Source organism: Lampetra fluviatilis, chromosome 61, assembly GCF_964198595.1.
Source record: "Lampetra fluviatilis chromosome 61, kcLamFluv1.1, whole genome shotgun sequence".
NCBI classification, from domain to species: Eukaryota; Metazoa; Chordata; class Hyperoartia; order Petromyzontiformes; family Petromyzontidae; genus Lampetra; species Lampetra fluviatilis.
In genome coordinates, this window is record NC_136335.1 from 399,268 (window position 1) to 417,937 (window position 18,670).

Below are 18,670 nucleotides of genomic sequence, written 5' to 3' on the forward strand. Positions count from 1 at the left end.
CCCCCCCTTCCTTCCCCCCCTTCCTTCCTCCCCTTCCTTCCCCTCCTTCCTTCCCCCCCTTCCTTCCCCCCCTTCCTTCCCCCCCTTCCTTCCCCCCCTTCCTTCCCCCCCTTCCCCCACCCACAACACCAAACCGACCGCCCCGAGCCCATGATGTCATAACACCTGGCACGTGACGCCATAAAACGTGCACCTGTACAATTTAACACCAATATCATCCATAATGCAGGTTTTTTTGGGAGGGGTTAGATCGCGTAAATATAAATGTGTCATTAAGCCCACCACCACCCAACATCACCTGGCTCATGATGTCATAACACCTGTACGCCTGGCCCATGACGTCATCACACTTGTACACCTGCCCCATGACGTCATAAGTGAGTGTTGAGACCCGGTGGTGAGGCTGCCCTGCATGAATAAGGGGATGTGCGTGTGTGGTGGGAGCGGTGGCGCATTGGTTAGCGCACTGCACTACGAACCCAGAGACCCGAGTTTGATTCCCACTCACAGCTAACGTGAGTGACGGTTACTGAATCTGAATTGGTCCCGTGCGCCCCTTGGGTCGACTCTGCGTGCGAACAACAGCGCTAGGAAGACAAAGGCGGCCGGGTACAGTTCACACCACCACCTCAATGCGCCGTGCCGGCCTTGGTAGGCGCTGCTACTCGCTGCTCCCGTGACGATCATCTGAGCCGGTCCCGGGCCTCTCCCGTAGTACCTGGCGTGGCGTGTAAACATCACCGCTGGGGAGACAAAGGTGGCTAGGCGAGGTGTTTGGCCGCTACAGTCTGTCCCAGGCTACACGCGGGACCTTGTCCTTTTGCAGGGTTCTACTACATTGACCCCAACCAGGGCTGCCCCCACGACGCCCTGCGCGCCTTCTGCAACTTCACCGCTGGCGGGGCCACCTGCGTCTCCCCGCTCACCGCCTCCCTCAAGGTGCGGGGGACCGGGGGGGGGGGCGCTTAGCGGGAGGAGCCGGTGAGATTAACCGAGCGTCGGTGCCCACAAAAGTTACAACTAAATGTGAATTTGCCACGTGTAAGGCCCCCACCGAGCTACGATATAGCTGTGGCTGCATCACAATTGATAGCTCAAACGAAGTGGCTTCTCAAGTGGATATTTATAGCAACCGAATACTCTAAACGCGTGACGTTCATTCGAAGTGTGTAGGGGGAAAAAACGGAGGATCCGGAGAAAAATCCACGTGACCACGGGGAGAGAGAGAGACACGCAAACTCAAAATATACAGCAGGCGTCAGGGTCGTGATCGAACCCACGACCTCCTGTGTACGAAGCGAGGTAGTTAACATCTCACCATGGGGAGAGAGAGACACCGCAAACTCTAAATATACAGCGGCAGGCGTCAGGGTCGTGATCGAACCCACGACCTCCTGTGAACGAAGCAAGGTAGTTAACATCTCCTGGCCAGCGTGGGCGCCCCGCTTCCAAAGCGCGCCGAGACTTAATGTCGCACGACCGCGGCGCTCGGCCTCCACCGTCTGGCCCTGCTGGGCCCCAAGTCAGATTTAGATGTCTGCTGGTGAGATTCGGACGTCCGTAGCACTGGGGGGGGGGGGGGGTTGATTCTGTGTCGGCGGCCTGGCAAATGACCAGCGGTGAAACAAAATAGCTAAGTAGTCGATACGCCTCCTCCCCCACCCGTGTGTGTACCCTCCGCACGTTTTACAACGAAGGTTTTGTAACTTTGTTGTTAACTTTTGTGCACGTCCCATCAGCCGCTCGGCCATTCTGCGAGCGCGTGATTTAATCTGGCCAACGTGGGGTTCACTTTATTGTTTTGTTTTTGTTTCACCCCAGAGGGGGGTAGGGCCCATAGAGATTAAAAAAAATTGTTATTTTTAGGGATAAAATTCTTTTGACTTTTCTGTTTTATTTGATCTCGATTGCCTGCAGACGGACTGACCGGGGGGGGGGGGGGGGGCGTTAAAAGGCTAGGTTTAGACTTCACTTCCAAGTAAATTGGCCGAGTAACAGGGTAACTTCAGTAATCGTAAATTAGCAAACTGCGATTTTGCCCCAGGTGCCGTCGGTGACCCCAGACGCGGGAGCGGGAAACGGTTCCGACACGTGGCTCCATGGCACCGCGCTACAGGAACAGGTTTGGCGACCCCCTTCCTGCTGTCCCAGAATGCAGTGCATCTCATTGCTGTCCCAGAATGCACTGCATCTCACTGTTGTCCCAGAATTCACTGCGTCTCACTGACTCTTGTTCCAGAATGCACTTCATCTCACTGCTGTCCCGGAATGCACGGCGTTTCACTGGTGTCCCAGAATGTACTGCGTGTCACTGCTGTCCCAGAATTCACTGCATCTCACTTAATGCAGTCCCAGAATGCAAAGCATCTCACTGCTGCCCCAGAAAGAGGTACGGTTCACGTGTCCCGGTTGAGCCGCCCGGTAGTCCGACAGCTCTACGCACGTTGTGAGCGAGCGGACGACTGCGTTGCCCCCCCTCCCCCCACTGCAGGTGGGGTACGAGGGTCTGCACACGGTGCAGCTGAAGTTCCTGCGGCTGCACAGCACGGGGGCCAGGCAGGGCGCGACGGTGCCGTGCGCGAGGACGGCGGCGGAGGCGTCGTCGTGGCGCGTCTCCCTGCTCGCCGACAGCGGGGTGGCGCTCACGCACGGCCACCCCGACGTGTCGCTGCCCCACGCGCCCTGCCAGGTTCGCCCCGCAAAACGCGCCGATCGATGCGCCTCCCCCCCCCCCCCCCGCCACCTCCTGGTGCGCACCGGCGGGTAGACGACCGCGGTCCGCCGAGGTGCCCAAATGTCGTGTCCCTCACCTGGCATGCAGGAGAGGTCGCGGGTTCGAGCCTGACCCTGACGACGCCTGTCTACTGGGAGTTTGCGTGTCTCTCTCTCTCCCTGCCGGCGTGTCGTTTGGATATCTCTCCGGGTTCTCCGGTTTTTCCCCTCCGCATTTAGAATCAACGTTACGAGTTCAGAGAGTATTTGGACTCGGCTATAAATTCCCACCACGTGATGATATCAGCCACTCCGTTGGAGCTATTGTTTGTGGCCAAGGTGGCTTCTGGGAAAATAAGTTAACAGCTGAGTGGGGGGTGGGGGCGGAGGCCTTACCTGGTATGTAAAATCGATTCGTTTTTAAATTTTAGGCTCGAGGCTTGAATGTTCAGCGTGGCGCTTGCCATCCCCGCGTCGCGTCGCGAACCCCAATTTTACAAACGCGACAATGAAATGTGTTGCACATGCAAATCGCTCAATTGGGATTGCGCAACGACAGTAGATCATCATCACCACCTGCCCTACCGGTTGACGAATATTTATATACACGCTATATACATATATTTTAAATCACATTTAACTTGATTCACGATTTATGGGGGTCAGATCGCCGCGTAACTAGAATGAGTTGTGTCAAGCTGTTCAAACACCAAACAGAAACCTGGTGGTGAACATGCAAACACACATGGCTCTGATGCATTGTCTTTGAGACTGATTGCGCTACACCAGAGACGGCAGCCTTCTTTAGGGGCTGGTATCTCACCACCAGTGTCAGACCAAACGCGGGCGCTCAATTTCTGTGGCGCCGCGAGTAGCCTGCCGTGTTGATCGGAGGTGCGGGACACGGCCGATTCGTTTCTAATCGGCCGTGTTTAGCGAGCGAGCCGCGGCCGATGGAAAAATGTCGCAACGCGGCGAACGATCCCCGCGCTCACCCGGCCTGCGCCCCGCCCCCCGCCCCCCGCGCCGTCTCGCCAGGGGCCAGGGCGCGGAGGTCGAGGTGGAGGTCGAGGTGGAGGTGCGCACCGAGGACCTGGAGCTGCTGCCCCTCCGGGACGCGGCCGTGACGGCGGCGGACGGCGGCCGGCGGGACGAGCGCCCGGCCACGCTGGGGCCCGTGTGCTTCCTCTGACAGCGGCCACGACTCACACCCCCCCCACTCCCTCCCTGCACCCCCCACTCGCTCCCTGCACCCCCCACTCCCTCCCTGCACCCCCCACTCGCTCCCTGCACCCCCCACTCGCTCCCTGTACCCCCCCACTCGCTCCCTGTACCCCCCACTCCCTGCACCCCCCACTCCCTGCACCCCCCACTCCCTGCACCCCCCACTCCCTGCACCCCCACTCCCTGCACCCCCCACTCCCTCCCTGTACCCACACTCCCTGCACCCCCCACTCCCTCCCTGTACCCCCCACTCGCTCCCTGCACCCCCCACTCTCTCCCTGCACCCCCCACTCCCTCCCTGCACCCCCCACTCCCTCCCTGCACCCCCCACTCCCTCCCTGCACCCCCCACTCCCTCCCTGCACCCCCCACTCCCTCCCTGCACCCCCCACTCTCTCCATGCACCCCCCACTCCCTCCCTGTGCCTCCCTGCTACCTCCTACTTGCCCCCCGCTTCTCCACCCAACTCCACCGCCCTTCCTGCTCCTCCCCGTGTCCCCCCGCTCACTCCCCGTGCCTCTCCGTGTCCCCTCGCTCACTCGCTCCCCATGCCTCTTACTCATCACCACTCCGAGTCTCCTCCTCCGGAATCCTCCCCACTGCTTGCTGCTCATGCCCCCCACCCCCCGACCCTCCTCATCCCCTCCTCATCACCCCCAGGTCCTTCCTTGCGCTCCCCATCACCGGGCGCGCCCAAAACGCTCCGTGGATCATGGCAGCGAGAGAGAAGAACACAAACATTTGCTGCTGCTGCTGCTGATAATTATGGGGACGGGGGGGGGGCTACTCACGAAGCCGGGGGCCGGGATGGACTTTTCGGAGCTCCGGATCCAGTGGATTTTTTTCCTCCGGGCCGGACGAAGACGGCCGGAAGAGGAGACCAGGGGCCAGGGGCGAGGGGCCAGGGGCGAGGGGTCTGCGCGGAATGCGGAAACTCTCACCACCTCGCTCCGTGCTCACCACAGCCTCACCTCACTCCCCCGCCCCCACCACCCCCCACGATCATCACACGTCAGCCCTACCCACCGCTCAACACCGACGTCGTCTCATCCCTGTCGCAGCAAGCGGCGCCTCGAAGTGGCGGCGACGTCACCACGGCGCTTGTGCCAGGCCAGGTGCACCTCGAGTGCCGCCGATTCCCACGCTCACCACTTGACAGCCTCCACACTCACCCCTGCTCCTCACCTTCACCACTCGACACTCACCCCTGCTCCTCACGCTCACCACTTGACAGCCTCCACACTCACCCCTGCTCCTCACCCTCACCACTTGACAGCCTCCACACTCACCCCTGCTCCTCACCTTCACCACTCGACACTCACCCCTGCTCCTCACGCTCACCACTTGACAGCCTCCACACTCACCCCTGCTCCTCACCTTCACCACTCCACACTCACCCCTGCTCCTCACCCTCACCACTTGACAGCCTCCACACTCACCCCTGCTCCTCACCCTCACCACTTGACAGCCTCCACACTCACCCCTGCTCCTCACCCTCACCACTTGACAGCCTCCACACTCACCCCTGCTCCTCACCTTCACCACTCGACACTCACCCCTGCTCCTCACGCTCACCACTTGACAGCCTCCACACTCACCCCTGCTCCTCACCCTCACCACTTGACAGCCTCCACACTCACCCCTGCTCCTCACCTTCACCACTCGACACTCACCCCTGCTCCTCACGCTCACCACTTGACAGCCTCCACACTCACCCCTGCTCCTCACCTTCACCACTCCACACTCACCCCTGCTCCTCACCTTCACCACTCCACACTCACCCCTGCTCCTCACCCTCACCACTTGACAGCCTCCACACTCACCCCTGCTCCTCACGCTCACCACTTGACAGAGAGCAGCACTTGTGAAGGCCGGCACTGTGGCACACGAGGGGTGGGTGGCCAGTGTCACGCCCGGCCGCCTTTTTAAGACGAACCGACGTGTAATGGCCAGGGCCTGAACTTTCAGCCAGGCTGAATCACGGGCGACTGCCGGGGTCGCCTTCTCCGATCCGACCGGCCGCCTCCGTTCTCGATTCGAATCCCCGGAGCGCAAATGTGGTGCCGGCTCACAGCTGGTGACCTTTGAAGCAGTCCCCACAAGGGTAGAGATCGAGCACCCACGCAGGCGCCCAATTCGCAAGCGCAGGACGACATCGCGAGCCCGCGGCAATCGTGGCCCAATCCTCCCACTCGAATTAGAAAATTAGCGGCGACTACATTTTTTTAAATTTAACGTTTGGCACGAGCGTGAAAAATGAGCACAGGCGTTACCCTCGCCTGGCAATAGAACAGGATTCATACTCTTAGGTTTTTTTCGGTAAAGTCACATAGGTAAAAAAAAAATTAAACATTTATAGAAATACAATTTTTTTATTATAAATCACGACGTTTCGGAGGCAACACAAGTCTCCGTCGTCAGGGGGGATCGTCAGATTGACTGTAACCAGTGAGGAGCTTCTAGTCTAGAATAAAACAGGAGTTGTGTTAAGATGCTCGAACACCAAATACGATACCGTTTGCAAGGCATCGAGTCTGCATTAATCCACACGCACTTGTGGCAAGATGTGCAAACAAAATATGTCGGCACTCTCCGCCTTGTGTGTTTGTTTCCCAGGTCTCTCAGAGGAGATACTGCATCTCGAATGGCTCGCATCTGGTTTGAATAAAGGACATTGAATTGTATAGAATACGGTCACTCTGCTGGCAGTAGGATGATGATGATGATGATATTTAATCGTAATCTTTACAAAGACGCATGCGTTTTTCTTTTCCCTCTTCTCCTGATTGTAACAAATGGGTTTTGCGAATGCAGAGCGGCCTTCTAGTGTCACGAATTCTTCCTCGATAGCAGCTGGGGGGGGGGGGCGGCCAAACCACGTTTCGTGAGGCCCACGTGTGTCTCACGGCCAGCTCGAGTTGCCCGGACGATGGAGACGCCGTTGACGCCTTCACTTTTTATTCGAGATTTATTTGAAACGGAGGATGGGGGAAATCTGCGGAATCCTGAGCGGCAACCTATTGGCCCCGAAACACTCGCCCCTGGCCGCGAAAGCCAAGACGCGAGCGCTTACGCGGATTTCTAACTTTTTAATAAAAACTTTATTTAGAAACGGGGGGGGAGGGGGGTAGAAATATGAAGAATGTGGACCGGCAGTCCATTCGGCCCTGGGGCACTCGGCCCTGGCAGCGAATGCCAAGACGCAAGCACTCCCTAGGGACGCGCTTTCGCGGATTTCTAAATCCAAGGTTCCAGGGCCAACTCGGCCGCGTGACCCCGCCTGTGGTGTGACCCCGCCCAGGGCAAGCGGTCCCTCTGTACACGAATCCCTCGCCAACCGCGGATATTTCCTACCGCGGCATGTTGGAGGACCCTCCCCCGCGGTTGACGAGGGAGGGATTTCCGTATGTTGCCAATGGCCGGCCATTTGTTGAAGCGCTCCGTGAGTTTGCGTCCTGTGGCTTCTCGGCCATGCCAAGGAGTCGTTTCGAAATCTCGTCGGGGGTCGAGGACGTTTGGCCACCCCCATCTGCTGTGTCATTTTACAACAGGCGTTCCTCGGAAGATGATTGCAGGGTTCATTTTTCATTAAAAAAATGTTATCTTATTTCCGAAATTGGCCTCGGACGGTTGCGCTGTTGCTGGTGCCAATGTCTTTGCTGGCCAAAATATTTTGACGGCGGAATCGCAAACAGAAGACGGTCCCCGGTCGTCGACCTCTGCAGTTTGCTGCTGTGGCGGCGACGTGAAGCGTCGTCCGACACGTGCGTCGTGAACACGAATTGCTCTGCCAATAGAAGCGACGACCCAGAAAACGTGGAACGTTGGACCCAACGCCAGTCCAACGGTTCCCACCACGCGCCGACGTTGGCACGACGTTGGCACGACGTTGGCACGACGTTGGCACGACGTTGGCACGACGTTGGCACGACGTTGGCACGACGTTGGCACGACGTTGGCACGACGTTGGCCCAATGTTTACTGGGGGGCCAGTCAAAACAAAGTTTTAATTTTAAATGTGTATAAGTCTTGTACGTGTAAATGACGTGGTGTTTCTTTTTTTGCTATTAAAATGTTTCATGTACATGTCTTTATATCACGAGATTGGCTTCTTTAACGCGCCGTAGTGCCTCGGAGATGTTAATTACTACGCCTGGTATACAGGAGGTCGTGGGTTCGATCCTGACCCTGACGCCTGCTGCTGCTGCTGCTGTATGTCTGTGGTTTGCGTGTCTCTCTCCCCCGCGTGGATTTGTCTCCGTGTCCTCCGGTTTTTTGTTCCCGACACATTTAGAATCGACGTCACTCGTCTAGAGTATCTTGCCGCCGCTGCTGCTCGACATGTCCACACTGTGATAAGCCGCTTCGCTGAGCTATCGTTTTGTGACAGTCAGGTCGCTTTTATAAATTAACTATTGCTCAGTGGGCCTTAACCTGGTAAAATGAAAAAAATTAGTTTAGGTTAACTAGTTTTAGATTCTTTACCCCATCACAACCCGAGAGCGGACTTGCTTGAAGCCTCCGCTAGGTGGCGACACAAGCATTGATGATTGACAGACGCAAGCATCACACAAGTTGAACAAGTCGTCGTTGCAACGCCAGGCTTTCCCAACAAATCTTATCCATTAAGGTTGTTTTTTGGGTTAGATCGCGTTAATGTTTCGTTAATCCCACCACCACCCGACACAGCCAATTAGTCAGGTTTTGTCACGGAAGCAAAACGCGGTAATTCGTTACTCGTTCTAGCACAGCGTGTCGAATTGTTAAACGTCGTGGGTTTACTCTCCTGCACGCCGGGGAGGGAGAAGAGCGGTCCGTGGGGCAGGGACGGAGAGGTTAACTGCGTGGGTTACAGGAGCCGCGAAGGGGTTAAGTCGACAGTTGGCCCCGTGGCGCAATGGATAGCGCGTTGGACTTCTAGCGGACTGTGGCTGACATTCAAAGGTTGCGGGTTCGAGTCCCGCCGGGGTCGAGTATTTTATATTAAATATTATGACGTAAATATCTTATATCATCACTAAATATGAAATGATATGACATCAATGTGTGCGCAAGCAAAGGTCTCGATTGTTTGATAAATTAGAAACCCGTCGTTAAAGCGATACGTATACGATTCGCAACATCGTTTTTACGAGATGGCAGGGGTGGGGGGAACGGGGGGGGGTCTAAGGTGGCCAAGAAGAAGCGGAGCTTCATATGGAGCGATTGGCTACGTAGCTTCCACACAGCGTTGCGCATCTGAACCAAATACAAAGACTAAGACCTCCACTCTCAAATGGGAGCTGGTCATGAGCACACTGCCCAGGTATAGGAATGCCTCCACTCTTTCCACAATTGCCCTATAATGCCGAGGTCTGTTCGAGTTCTTAATGACTTAACATATCCAGACAGGTACTGTTGTATTTTGGTGGGGCGAATAAGTCCCCAACTCTCATTGGCACGATCCAGGTTCAGCATCAGTCTCCAACTCGTCGCAGTGAGCAGCCATGGCAAGTTCATCATCACCATCATACAGACCATGAGTCGGTCCCTCTCTTTCCAGATCAATAATAACCATGTGACGTTGGTGCAGGTGCTGTGGGTAGTGCGGGTAGGGCAGGTGGTGCAGGTGGTGCAGGTGTAGTCCTCACCGCGGCTATCAGCGCCTCCGACTCCAGCCACAGGCTCTGCCGAGTCAATCATAGATAGGCACAGGTGTGATACAGCTGATACACAGGTGTGTGTGTGATACACGTGACACACACACAGGTGTGTGTGTGTGTGATACACGTGACACACACAGGTGTGTGTGATACCAGTAATACACTGTGCGTAAAGCAGGTAATGTGCTCACAGGTGTGCCTAGTCCAGATGCGAGAGGGGCAGGAGAGGGAGGGAGGGGAGTGGGGGAGGGAGGGGAGTGGGGGAGGGAGGGGAGTGGGGGAGGGAGGGGGGTGGGGGAGGGAGGGGGGTGGGGGAGGGAGGGGGGTGGGGGAGGGAGGGGGGTGGGGGAGGGAGGGGAGTGGGGGAGGGAGGCGAGTGGGGGAGGGAGGCGAGTGGGGGAGTGGGGGAGGGAGGGGAGTGGGGGAGGGAGGGGAGTGGGGGAGGGAGGGGAGTGGGGGAGGGAGGGGAGTGGGGGAGGGAGGGGAGTGGGGGAGGGAGGGGAGTGGGGGAGGGAGGGGAGTGGGGGAGGGAGGGGAGTGGGGGAGGGAGGGGGGTGGGGGAGGGAGGCGAGTGGGGGAGGGAGGCGAGTGGGGGAGGGAGGCGAGTGGGGGAGGGAGGCGAGTGGGGGAGGGAGGCGAGTGGGGGAGGGAGGCGAGTGGGGGAGGGAGGCGAGTGGGGGAGGGAGGCGAGTGGGGGAGTGGGGGAGGGAGGGGAGTGGGGGAGGGAGGGGAGTGGGGGAGGGAGGGGAGTGGGGGAGGGAGGGGAGTGGGGGAAGGAGGGGAGTGGCGGAGGGAGGCGAGTGGGGGAGGGAGGCGAGTGGGGGAGGGAGGCGAGTGGGGGAGGGAGGCGAGTGGGGGAGGGAGGCGAGTGGGGGAGGGAGGCGAGTGGGGGAGGGAGGCGAGTGGGGGAGGGAGGCGAGTGGGGGAGGGAGGCGAGTGGGGGAGGGAGGCGAGTGGGGGAGTGGGGGGAGGGAGGGGAGTGGGGGAGGGAGGGGAGTGGGGGAGGGAGGGGAGTGGGGGAGGGAGGGGAGTGGGGGAGGGAGGGGAGTGGGGGAGGGAGGAGAGTGGGGGAGGGAGGGGAGTGGGGGAGGGAGGGGAGTGGGGGAGGGAGGGGAGTGGGGGAGGGAGGGGAGTGGGGGAGGGAGGGGAATGGGGGAGGGAGGGGGGTGGGGGAGGGAGGGGGGTGGGGGAGGGAGGGGGGTGGGGGAGGGAGGGGGGTGGGGGAGGGAGGGGGGTGGGGGAGGGGGGTGGGGGAGGGAGGGGGGTGAGGGAGGGAGGGGGGTGGGGGAGGGAGGGGGGTGGGGGAGGGAGGGGGGTGGGGGAGGGAGGGGGGTGGGGGAGGGAGGGGGGTGGGGGAGGGAGGGGGGTGGGGGAGGGAGGGGGGTGGGGGAGGGAGGGGGGTGGGGGAGGGAGGGGGGTGGGGGAGGGAGGGGGGTGGGGGAGGGAGGGGGGTGGGGGAGGGGGGTGGGGGAGGGGAGTGGGGGAGGGGAGTGGGGGAGGGGAGTGGGGGAGGGGAGTGGGGGAGGGGAGTGGGGGAGGGCAGCATGCTGCGGGTGTTGTCGCGGGAGTGATCCACAGAGATTTGACGCAGCGGTTCTCGGGATCAGTGCGGCGCTAATTAAGCAACAACCTCTACCCCGACACACCCCTACACCTGCTACCCCTGTCACCACACGACCCCTAGCTCTACCTCTGTTATCACACGACCCCTATCTCTACCCCTATCACTATCGCTATCTCTACCTCTGTTACCACACGACCCCTATCTCTACCCATATCACGATCCCTATCTCTACCTCGATTACCACACGACCCCTATCTCTACCCCTATCACTATCGCTATGTCTACCCCGAACTCTACCCTAATCCTGGCGCTAGCGAATGACGGACGGAGAGAGAGGGGGACAGGCGAGAGAGAGAGCAGGAGAGGGGGTGCGCTGGATGGAAGGAGCTCCTGGAGAGTAAAGAGAGTCGCTAGCAGCGAGAGGGGAGGAGAGGCCGTGCATGGGAGGGTAGAGGAGAGTTGAGACAGAGGGGAGAGTGGAGAGGAAGGGGTGGGAGAGGTGAGAGAGGGGAGAGTGACGGGGAGAGGGGGAGGGGTGGGGGGAAGAGGTGAGACAGAGGAGAGGGGGGAGTGGAGGGGGGGTGGGAAGAGAAGGAGTGGGAGAGGTGAGACAGGTGAGAGGGGGGAGTGGAGGGGAGAGTGAAGAGGAGAGTGGAGGGGAGAGCGACAGACGGAGATAGACCGTGATGGGACTCCTCTACGGAGCGCTAAGCACACACACGGGCATAGACACAAACAGACACATAGACACATACAAATATAGACACACATAGACACACACAGACACACACAGACACACATAGACACACACATAGACAGACACGGCCACCGCACCACCGGAGTCGAGTCCAGGTGCAGCGGCAGCGGCAGCCGCCTCCGCCATGCGCGCCATCGCCTCCTCCCCGCGTCCCCTCGTTTCCCTCTGCGCTCTCCTGGCGCTGCTGCCCGCGGCCTCCTCCCGCTCCCCCTGCGGGGACCCCCTGCCCGGGTCCAGGGGCTCGAGCGGGGACCCCGCGGGGAACTCTGCGGGGTCTGGGAGGCCCAGAGGGGTCCCCTTCCCGTGCCCGGCGGAGGTCACGAACCTCGCTCGCTTCGCATCCCTCAGCGTGGAGCCCCGCGGCATCACGTGCGGCACGCCGGCGGAGACGTTCTGTGCCATGGTGGGTGGGTGGGTGGGTGAATGAGTGGTTGGGTAAATGAGTGGGTGGGTGGGTGAATGAGTGGGTGGGTGGGTGAATGAGTGAGTGGAGGAATTAGTGAGTGGGTGGGGGAATGAGTGGATGGGTGGGTGAATGAATGGGTGGGTGAATGAGTGAGTGGGGGAATGAGTGAGTGGGTGGGGGAATGAGTGGATGGGTGGGTGAATGAATGGGTAAATGAGTGGGTGGGTAGGTAGGTGAATGAGTGAGTGGGTGGGTGGGTGAATGAGTGAGTGGGTGGGTGGGTGAATGAGTGAGTGAGTGGGTGGGTGAATGAGTGAGTGGGTGGGTGGGTGAATGAGTGAGTGGGTGGGTGGGTGAATGAGTGAGTGAGTGGGTGGGTGGGTGAATGAGTGAGTGGGTGGGTGGGTGGGTGAATGAGTGAGTGGGTGAGTGAGTGGGTGAGTGAGTGGGTGAATGAGTGGGTGAATGAGTGGGTGAATGAGTGGGTGAATGAGTGGGTGAATGAGTGGGTGAATGAGTGGGTGAATGAGTGGGTGAATGAGTGGGTGAATGAGTGGGTGAATGAGTGGGTGAATGAGTGGGTGAATGAGTGGGTGAATGAGTGGGTGAATGAGTGGGTGAATGAGTGGGTGAATGAGTGGGTGAATGAGTGGGTGAATGAGTGGGTGAATGAGTGGGTGAATGAGTGGGTGAATGAGTGGGTGAATGAGTGGGTGAATGAGTGGGTGAATGAGTGGGTGAATGAGTGGGTGAATGAGTGGGTGAATGAGTGGGTGAATGAGTGGGTGAATGAGTGGGTGAATGAGTGGGTGAATGAGTGGGTGAATGAGTGGGTGAATGAGTGGGTGAATGAGTGGGTGAATGAGTGGGTGAATGAGTGGGTGAATGAGTGGGTGAATGAGTGGGTGAATGAGTGGGTGAATGAGTGGGTGAATGAGTGGGTGAATGAGTGGGTGAATGAGTGGGTGAATGAGTGGGTGAATGAGTGGGTGAATGAGTGGGTGAATGAGTGGGTGAATGAGTGGGTGAATGAGTGGGTGAATGAGTGGGTGAATGAGTGGGTGAATGAGTGGGTGAATGAGTGGGTGAATGAGTGGGTGAATGAGTGGGTGAATGAGTGGGTGAATGAGTGGGTGAATGAGTGGGTGAATGAGTGGGTGAATGAGTGGGTGAATGAGTGGGTGAATGAGTGGGTGAATGAGTGGGTGAATGAGTGGGTGAATGAGTGGGTGAATGAGTGGGTGAATGAGTGGGTGAATGAGTGGGTGAATGAGTGGGTGAATGAGTGGGTGAATGAGTGGGTGAATGAGTGGGTGAATGAGTGGGTGAATGAGTGGGTGAATGAGTGGGTGAATGAGTGGGTGAATGAGTGGGTGAATGAGTGGGTGAATGAGTGGGTGAATGAGTGGGTGAATGAGTGGGTGAATGAGTGGGTGAATGAGTGGGTGAATGAGTGGGTGAATGAGTGGGTGAATGAGTGGGTGAATGAGTGAGTGGGAGTATCAGTGTAGCGGTTAGTGCGTCACCGGCGTTGGCCATGAGCGAGAATCGAACTCGAGTCGCCTGAGATCGTAGCACCGCTCTCACCGCTCACTACTACCCCCCTCGACCCCCCCCCCCCCCCCCACGAGGCAGGAGAACCCCTACCTGTGCGACGAGTGCGACGCGCAGACGCCGGAGCTGTCCCACCCGCCCGAGCTGATGACGGACTGGGGCCCGCGCGCCTCCGCCACGTGTTGGCAGAGCGCCACGTGGCGCCGTCGCGAGCCGCCCCCGGCCCCGCTGCGCGCCACCGTGCGCCTCTCGTGGGGCGCGCGGCCCGTGGAGCTGGCGGGCGACCTCGCGGTGGCGTTCGGCCCTCGGCGGCCACCGCCCGGCGCGATGCTCGTGGAGCGATCGCGCGACCGCGGGCGCACGTGGCGACCGTGGCAGTGGCTGGCGAGCGACTGCGCGCGCGCCTTTGGGATGCCCGCGCGTGGCGACGCGCCCATGAACGCCGCCAACGCGCTGCAGGTGCGTGAGTGAGTGGGTGGGTGGGTGGGCGGGTGAGTGAGCGGGTGAGTGAGCGGGTGAGTGAGCGGGTGAGTGAGCGGGTGAGTAAGTGAGTGGGCGATGGAGTGGGTGGGTGAGTGAGTGAGTGGGTTGGTTGAGCGGGTAGGTGGGTGAGTGGGTGAGTGAGTGTTTGAGTGAGTGAATGGGTGGTTGAGTGGGTCCTGGGTGAGTGAGTGTTTGGGTGAGTTAATGAGTATGGGGTTTTGTGGGTGAGTGATTGCGTCGGTGGGTGAGTCAGTGGGTGGTGGATTAGTGGCTGGGTGGATGAGTAGGTGAGTGGATGGGTGAGTGGATGGATGAGTGAGTGGGTGGGTGAGTGAGGGGTGGGTTTGTGTGTGTGCGTGTGTGCCGGTTTGAAACATTCCAGCCCGCCTACGATCCACCCTGGGTGTAACCACACAAGCTATCGCCACAGTGGCCGTGGTAGTAGCGATAAAAGAGTGACGAGGCACGGACTGAGCGCGCCTGTAAACCCGCCGTACGCCCGGCAGGTGTTCTGCACGGAGCGCTACTCCCAGACCTATGGCCTGGCACGGGGCGAGCGGGTGGCGCGGGTCGAGATGGAGGAACGCATCGCCGTGCTGGGGTCCCTCCGCGGGGCCCCCGAGGACCACCCCGGGGCCCTGCGCGAATTCCTCACGGCCACGGACGTGCGCATACAGCTGCTGGAGCCGTCGACGGGCGACACGGGCGTCGACGCGGAGTCACTCTCCAAGTACTTCTACTCCATCGCGGACATCGCCGTGCCGGGCCGCTGTGCCTGCCTCCCCCAGCCCCAGGGGCCCCCCGCAGCGGCGGAGCAAGGACCCCCCACGGGGGCCGAGAAACCTCAAGTCCGTTACGCCGGGCCGGATCGGCCACACGCCGGATCGGGCGTCCGTCACCACGGAGCGAACGTCCATCACGCCGGAGCAGCTGGTCAAGGTGCTGGACCAGATGGCCATCACGCTGGACCAGATGTCCATCACGCTGGACCAGATGTCCATCACGCTGGACCAGATGGTCATCACTCTGGACCAGATGTCCATCACGCCGGACCAGATGGCCATCACGCTGGACCAGATGGTCATCACTCTGGACCAGATGGCCATCACGCTGTACCAGATGGTCATCACTCTGGACCAGATGGCCATCACGCTGGACCAGATGGTCATCACTCTGGACCAGATGGCCATCACGCTGTACCAGATGGTCATCACTCTGGACCAGATGGCCATCACGCTGGACCAGATGTCCATCACGCTGGACCAGATGTCCATCACGCTGGACCAGATAGTCATCACTCTGGACCAGATGGTCATCACTCTGGACCAGATGGCCATCACGCTGGACCAGATGGCCATCACGCTGGACCAGATAGTCATCACTCTGGACCAGATGTCCCTCACGTTGGACCAGATGTCCCTCACGCCGGACCAGATGGCCATCACGCTGGACCAGATGTCCCTCACACTGGACCAGATGTCCCTCAGGCTGGACCAGATGTCCCTCACACTGGACCAGATGGCCATCACGCTGGACCAGATGTCCCTCACACTGGACCAGATGGCCATCACGCTGGACCAGATGGCCATCACGCTGGACCAGATGGCCATCACGCTGGACCAGATGTCCCTCACACTGGACCAGATGTCCCTCAGGCTGGACCAGATGTCCATCACGCTGGACCAGATGGTCATCACGCTGGACCAGATGTCCCTCACACTGGACCAGATGGCCATCACGCTGGACCAGATGGCCATCACGCCGGACCAGATGTCCATCACGCCGGACCAGATGTCCCTCACACTGGACCAGATGTCCATCACGCTGGACCAGATGGCCATCACGCTGGACCAGATGCCGATGACACCAGACCGCATTTTCTCGACACCAACCCGGGTCTTGGTGACACCGGACCGGATCTTGACAACACTGGGCCGGATGTCCACGACACCGGACCGGATTTTGACGGCAGCGGAGCGGACGAACAGCTTGGATTGCCGACCTCTCCCATCGAACCCGCTCCTCTTTCTGCAATCTCCTTCAGTAACATCACGGGTGAGGGTGGTGCCAGGGCGGTCTGTGCCAGTGTGGCAGAGTGTCAATGTGGGGGTGGTGTCAGTGTGGGGGTGGGGGTGAATTCAGTGTGGGGGTGGTGTCAGTGTGGGGGTGGTGTCAGTGTGGGGGGATGGTGTCATTGTGGGGGTGGTGTCAGGGTGGGGATGAGGGTGGGGGTGTCAGTGTGAGGGTGTCAGGGTGGGGGTGTCAGTGTGAGTTGAGCTGCTGTCTCCGCAGGGTGCCAGTGCCACGGCCACTCGCGCCGCTGCGTGCCCGTGGGCGAGCGCGCGCGCTCGCCTGCCTCAGCTGCCGCCACGACACGTGGGGGCCGCGCTGCGAGCGCTGCCGCCCGGGCTACCGCCGCAACGCCAGCGCGCGACTCCACGAGCCCACCGCGTGCCGCAGTGAGGCCGGCACTCGCACGCTCGCTCACCCAACCACCCAGTCACCCAGTCACCCACTCACTCACCCACTCACCCACTCACTCACTCACCCACTCACCCACTCATCCACTCACTCACCCACTCACTCACTCACCCACTCACTCAGTCACCCACTCACCCACTCACCCACCCAGTCATTCACTCACTCACCCACTCACCCAGTCACCCACTCACTCACTCACCCAACCACTCACCCACTCACCTAGTCACCCAGTTACCTACTCATTCACCCAACCACCCACTCGCCCACTCACTCACCCACTCACCCAGTCACCCACTCACCCAGTCACCCACTCACTCACCCACTCACCCACCCACTCACTCACTCACTCATCCACTCACCTAACTACCCACTCACTCACCCACTCACCCACCCACTCACTCACTCATCCACTCACCTAACTACCCACTCACCCGCTCACTCATCCATTCACTCAACCACCCACTTACCCACTCACTCACCCACTCACCCCATTCACTCAACCACCCACTTACCCACTCACTCACCCACTCCCCCCCACTCGCCTGTGGGGCCCCAGGCTGCCAGTGCGAGCCGCTGGGCTCGCTGCACCGGCGCTGCGACGCCTCTGGGCAGTGCGACTGCCGCCCCCGGAGCCGCGGGTCTCGACTGCAGCCGCTGCCTGCCCGGCTACCACTGGCACGGGGGCTGCCGAGGTAGAGCACGGGCTCACGTGAACCCATACTCACGTGAACCCAAACTCACGTGAACCCATACTCACACGTGAACCCACACTCACGTGAACCCATACTCACACGTGAACCCACACTCACGTGACCCAAACTCACGTGAACCCATACCCTCACGTGAACCCACACACTCACGTGAACCCATACCTTCACGTGAACCCACACGTGAACCCACACTCACGTGAACCACACCCTCACGTGAACCCATACCCTCACGTGAACCCACACGTGAACCCACACTCACGTGAACCCACACCCTCACGTGACCCACACTCACGTGAACCCATACCCTCACATGAACCCATACCCTCATGTGAACCCTCACATGAACCCATACCCTCACGTGAACCCTCACATGAACCCACACTCACGTGAACCCACCCTCAAGTGAACCACCCTCATGTGAACCCACACTCACGTGAACCCACACTCACGTGAACCCATACCCTCACGTGAACCCACACCCTCACGTGAACCCACACTCACGTGAACCCACACCCTCACATGAACCATACTCTCCGGAACCCACACCCTCACGATGCAACCCACACCCTCACGTGAACCCATACTCTCACGTGAACCCACACCGCACTCACGTGAACCCACACGCCTCACGTGAACCCACACTCACGTGAACCCACACCCTCACATGAAGCCCATACCCTCACGTGAACCCACACTCACGTGAACCCGCACACCCTCACATGAACCCACACCCTCACGTGAACCCACACCTCACGTGAACCACACTCACGTGAACCCACACCCTCACATGAACCCATACCCTCACGTGAACCCACACCCTCACGTGAACCCACACCCTCACGTGAACCCACACTCACGTGAACCCACACCCTCACATGAACCCACACACTCACGTGAACCCACACCTCACGTGAACCCACACTCACGTGAACCCACACCCTCACATGAACCCATACCCTCACGTGAACCCACACTCACGTGAACCCACACCCTCACATGAACCCACACCCTCACGTGAACCCACACCCTCACGTGAACCCACACCATATCTGTGTGTGTGTGTGTATGTGGCTGTGTGTGTATCTGTGTGTGTCTGTGTGTGTGTATCTGTGTGTGTCCGTGTGTGTGTGTCTGTTTG

General features: G+C 59.6%; 3 protein-coding genes and 1 non-coding gene across 4 annotated transcripts in view; 3 read left to right on the top strand and 1 right to left on the bottom strand.

Moving 5' to 3' along the window:
• Positions 1 to 3,904, top strand: part of LOC144951222 (uncharacterized) — a 24,774-nt gene extending 20,870 nt beyond the window's left edge. Inside the window, exons 25-29 of the mRNA XM_078881371.1 lie at positions 827 to 939; positions 2,045 to 2,122; positions 2,492 to 2,689; positions 2,822 to 2,826; positions 3,751 to 3,904. Coding sequence (XP_078737497.1) covers positions 827 to 939; positions 2,045 to 2,122; positions 2,492 to 2,689; positions 2,822 to 2,826; positions 3,751 to 3,904 — 548 coding nt within the window. The remainder of the gene's footprint in view (positions 1 to 826; positions 940 to 2,044; positions 2,123 to 2,491; positions 2,690 to 2,821; positions 2,827 to 3,750) is intronic.
• A 1,995-nt stretch (positions 3,905 to 5,899) lies between these two features.
• Positions 5,900 to 12,300, bottom strand: LOC144951223 (uncharacterized). The gene is made up of 3 exons (XM_078881372.1): positions 11,976 to 12,300; positions 9,490 to 9,601; positions 5,900 to 6,017 (listed from the first exon to the last, which is right to left on the bottom strand). Exons 1-3 carry the CDS (start codon positions 12,298 to 12,300, stop codon positions 5,900 to 5,902), a joined length of 555 nt encoding a protein of 184 aa, XP_078737498.1.
• TRNAR-UCU (transfer RNA arginine (anticodon UCU)) lies at positions 8,819 to 8,907 on the top strand. The gene is given in 2 exon segments: positions 8,819 to 8,855; positions 8,872 to 8,907. It is a non-coding gene; the product is annotated as a tRNA-Arg (tRNA).
• A 3,773-nt stretch (positions 12,301 to 16,073) lies between the features above and the next one.
• LOC144951279 (uncharacterized) lies at positions 16,074 to 16,885 on the top strand. The gene is made up of 2 exons (XM_078881448.1): positions 16,074 to 16,396; positions 16,634 to 16,885. The coding sequence occupies exons 1-2, from the start codon at positions 16,091 to 16,093 to the stop codon at positions 16,802 to 16,804; spliced, it is 477 nt and encodes a 158-aa protein (XP_078737574.1). The 5' UTR covers positions 16,074 to 16,090; the 3' UTR covers positions 16,805 to 16,885.
• The last annotated feature ends 1,785 nt before the right edge of the window (positions 16,886 to 18,670 follow it).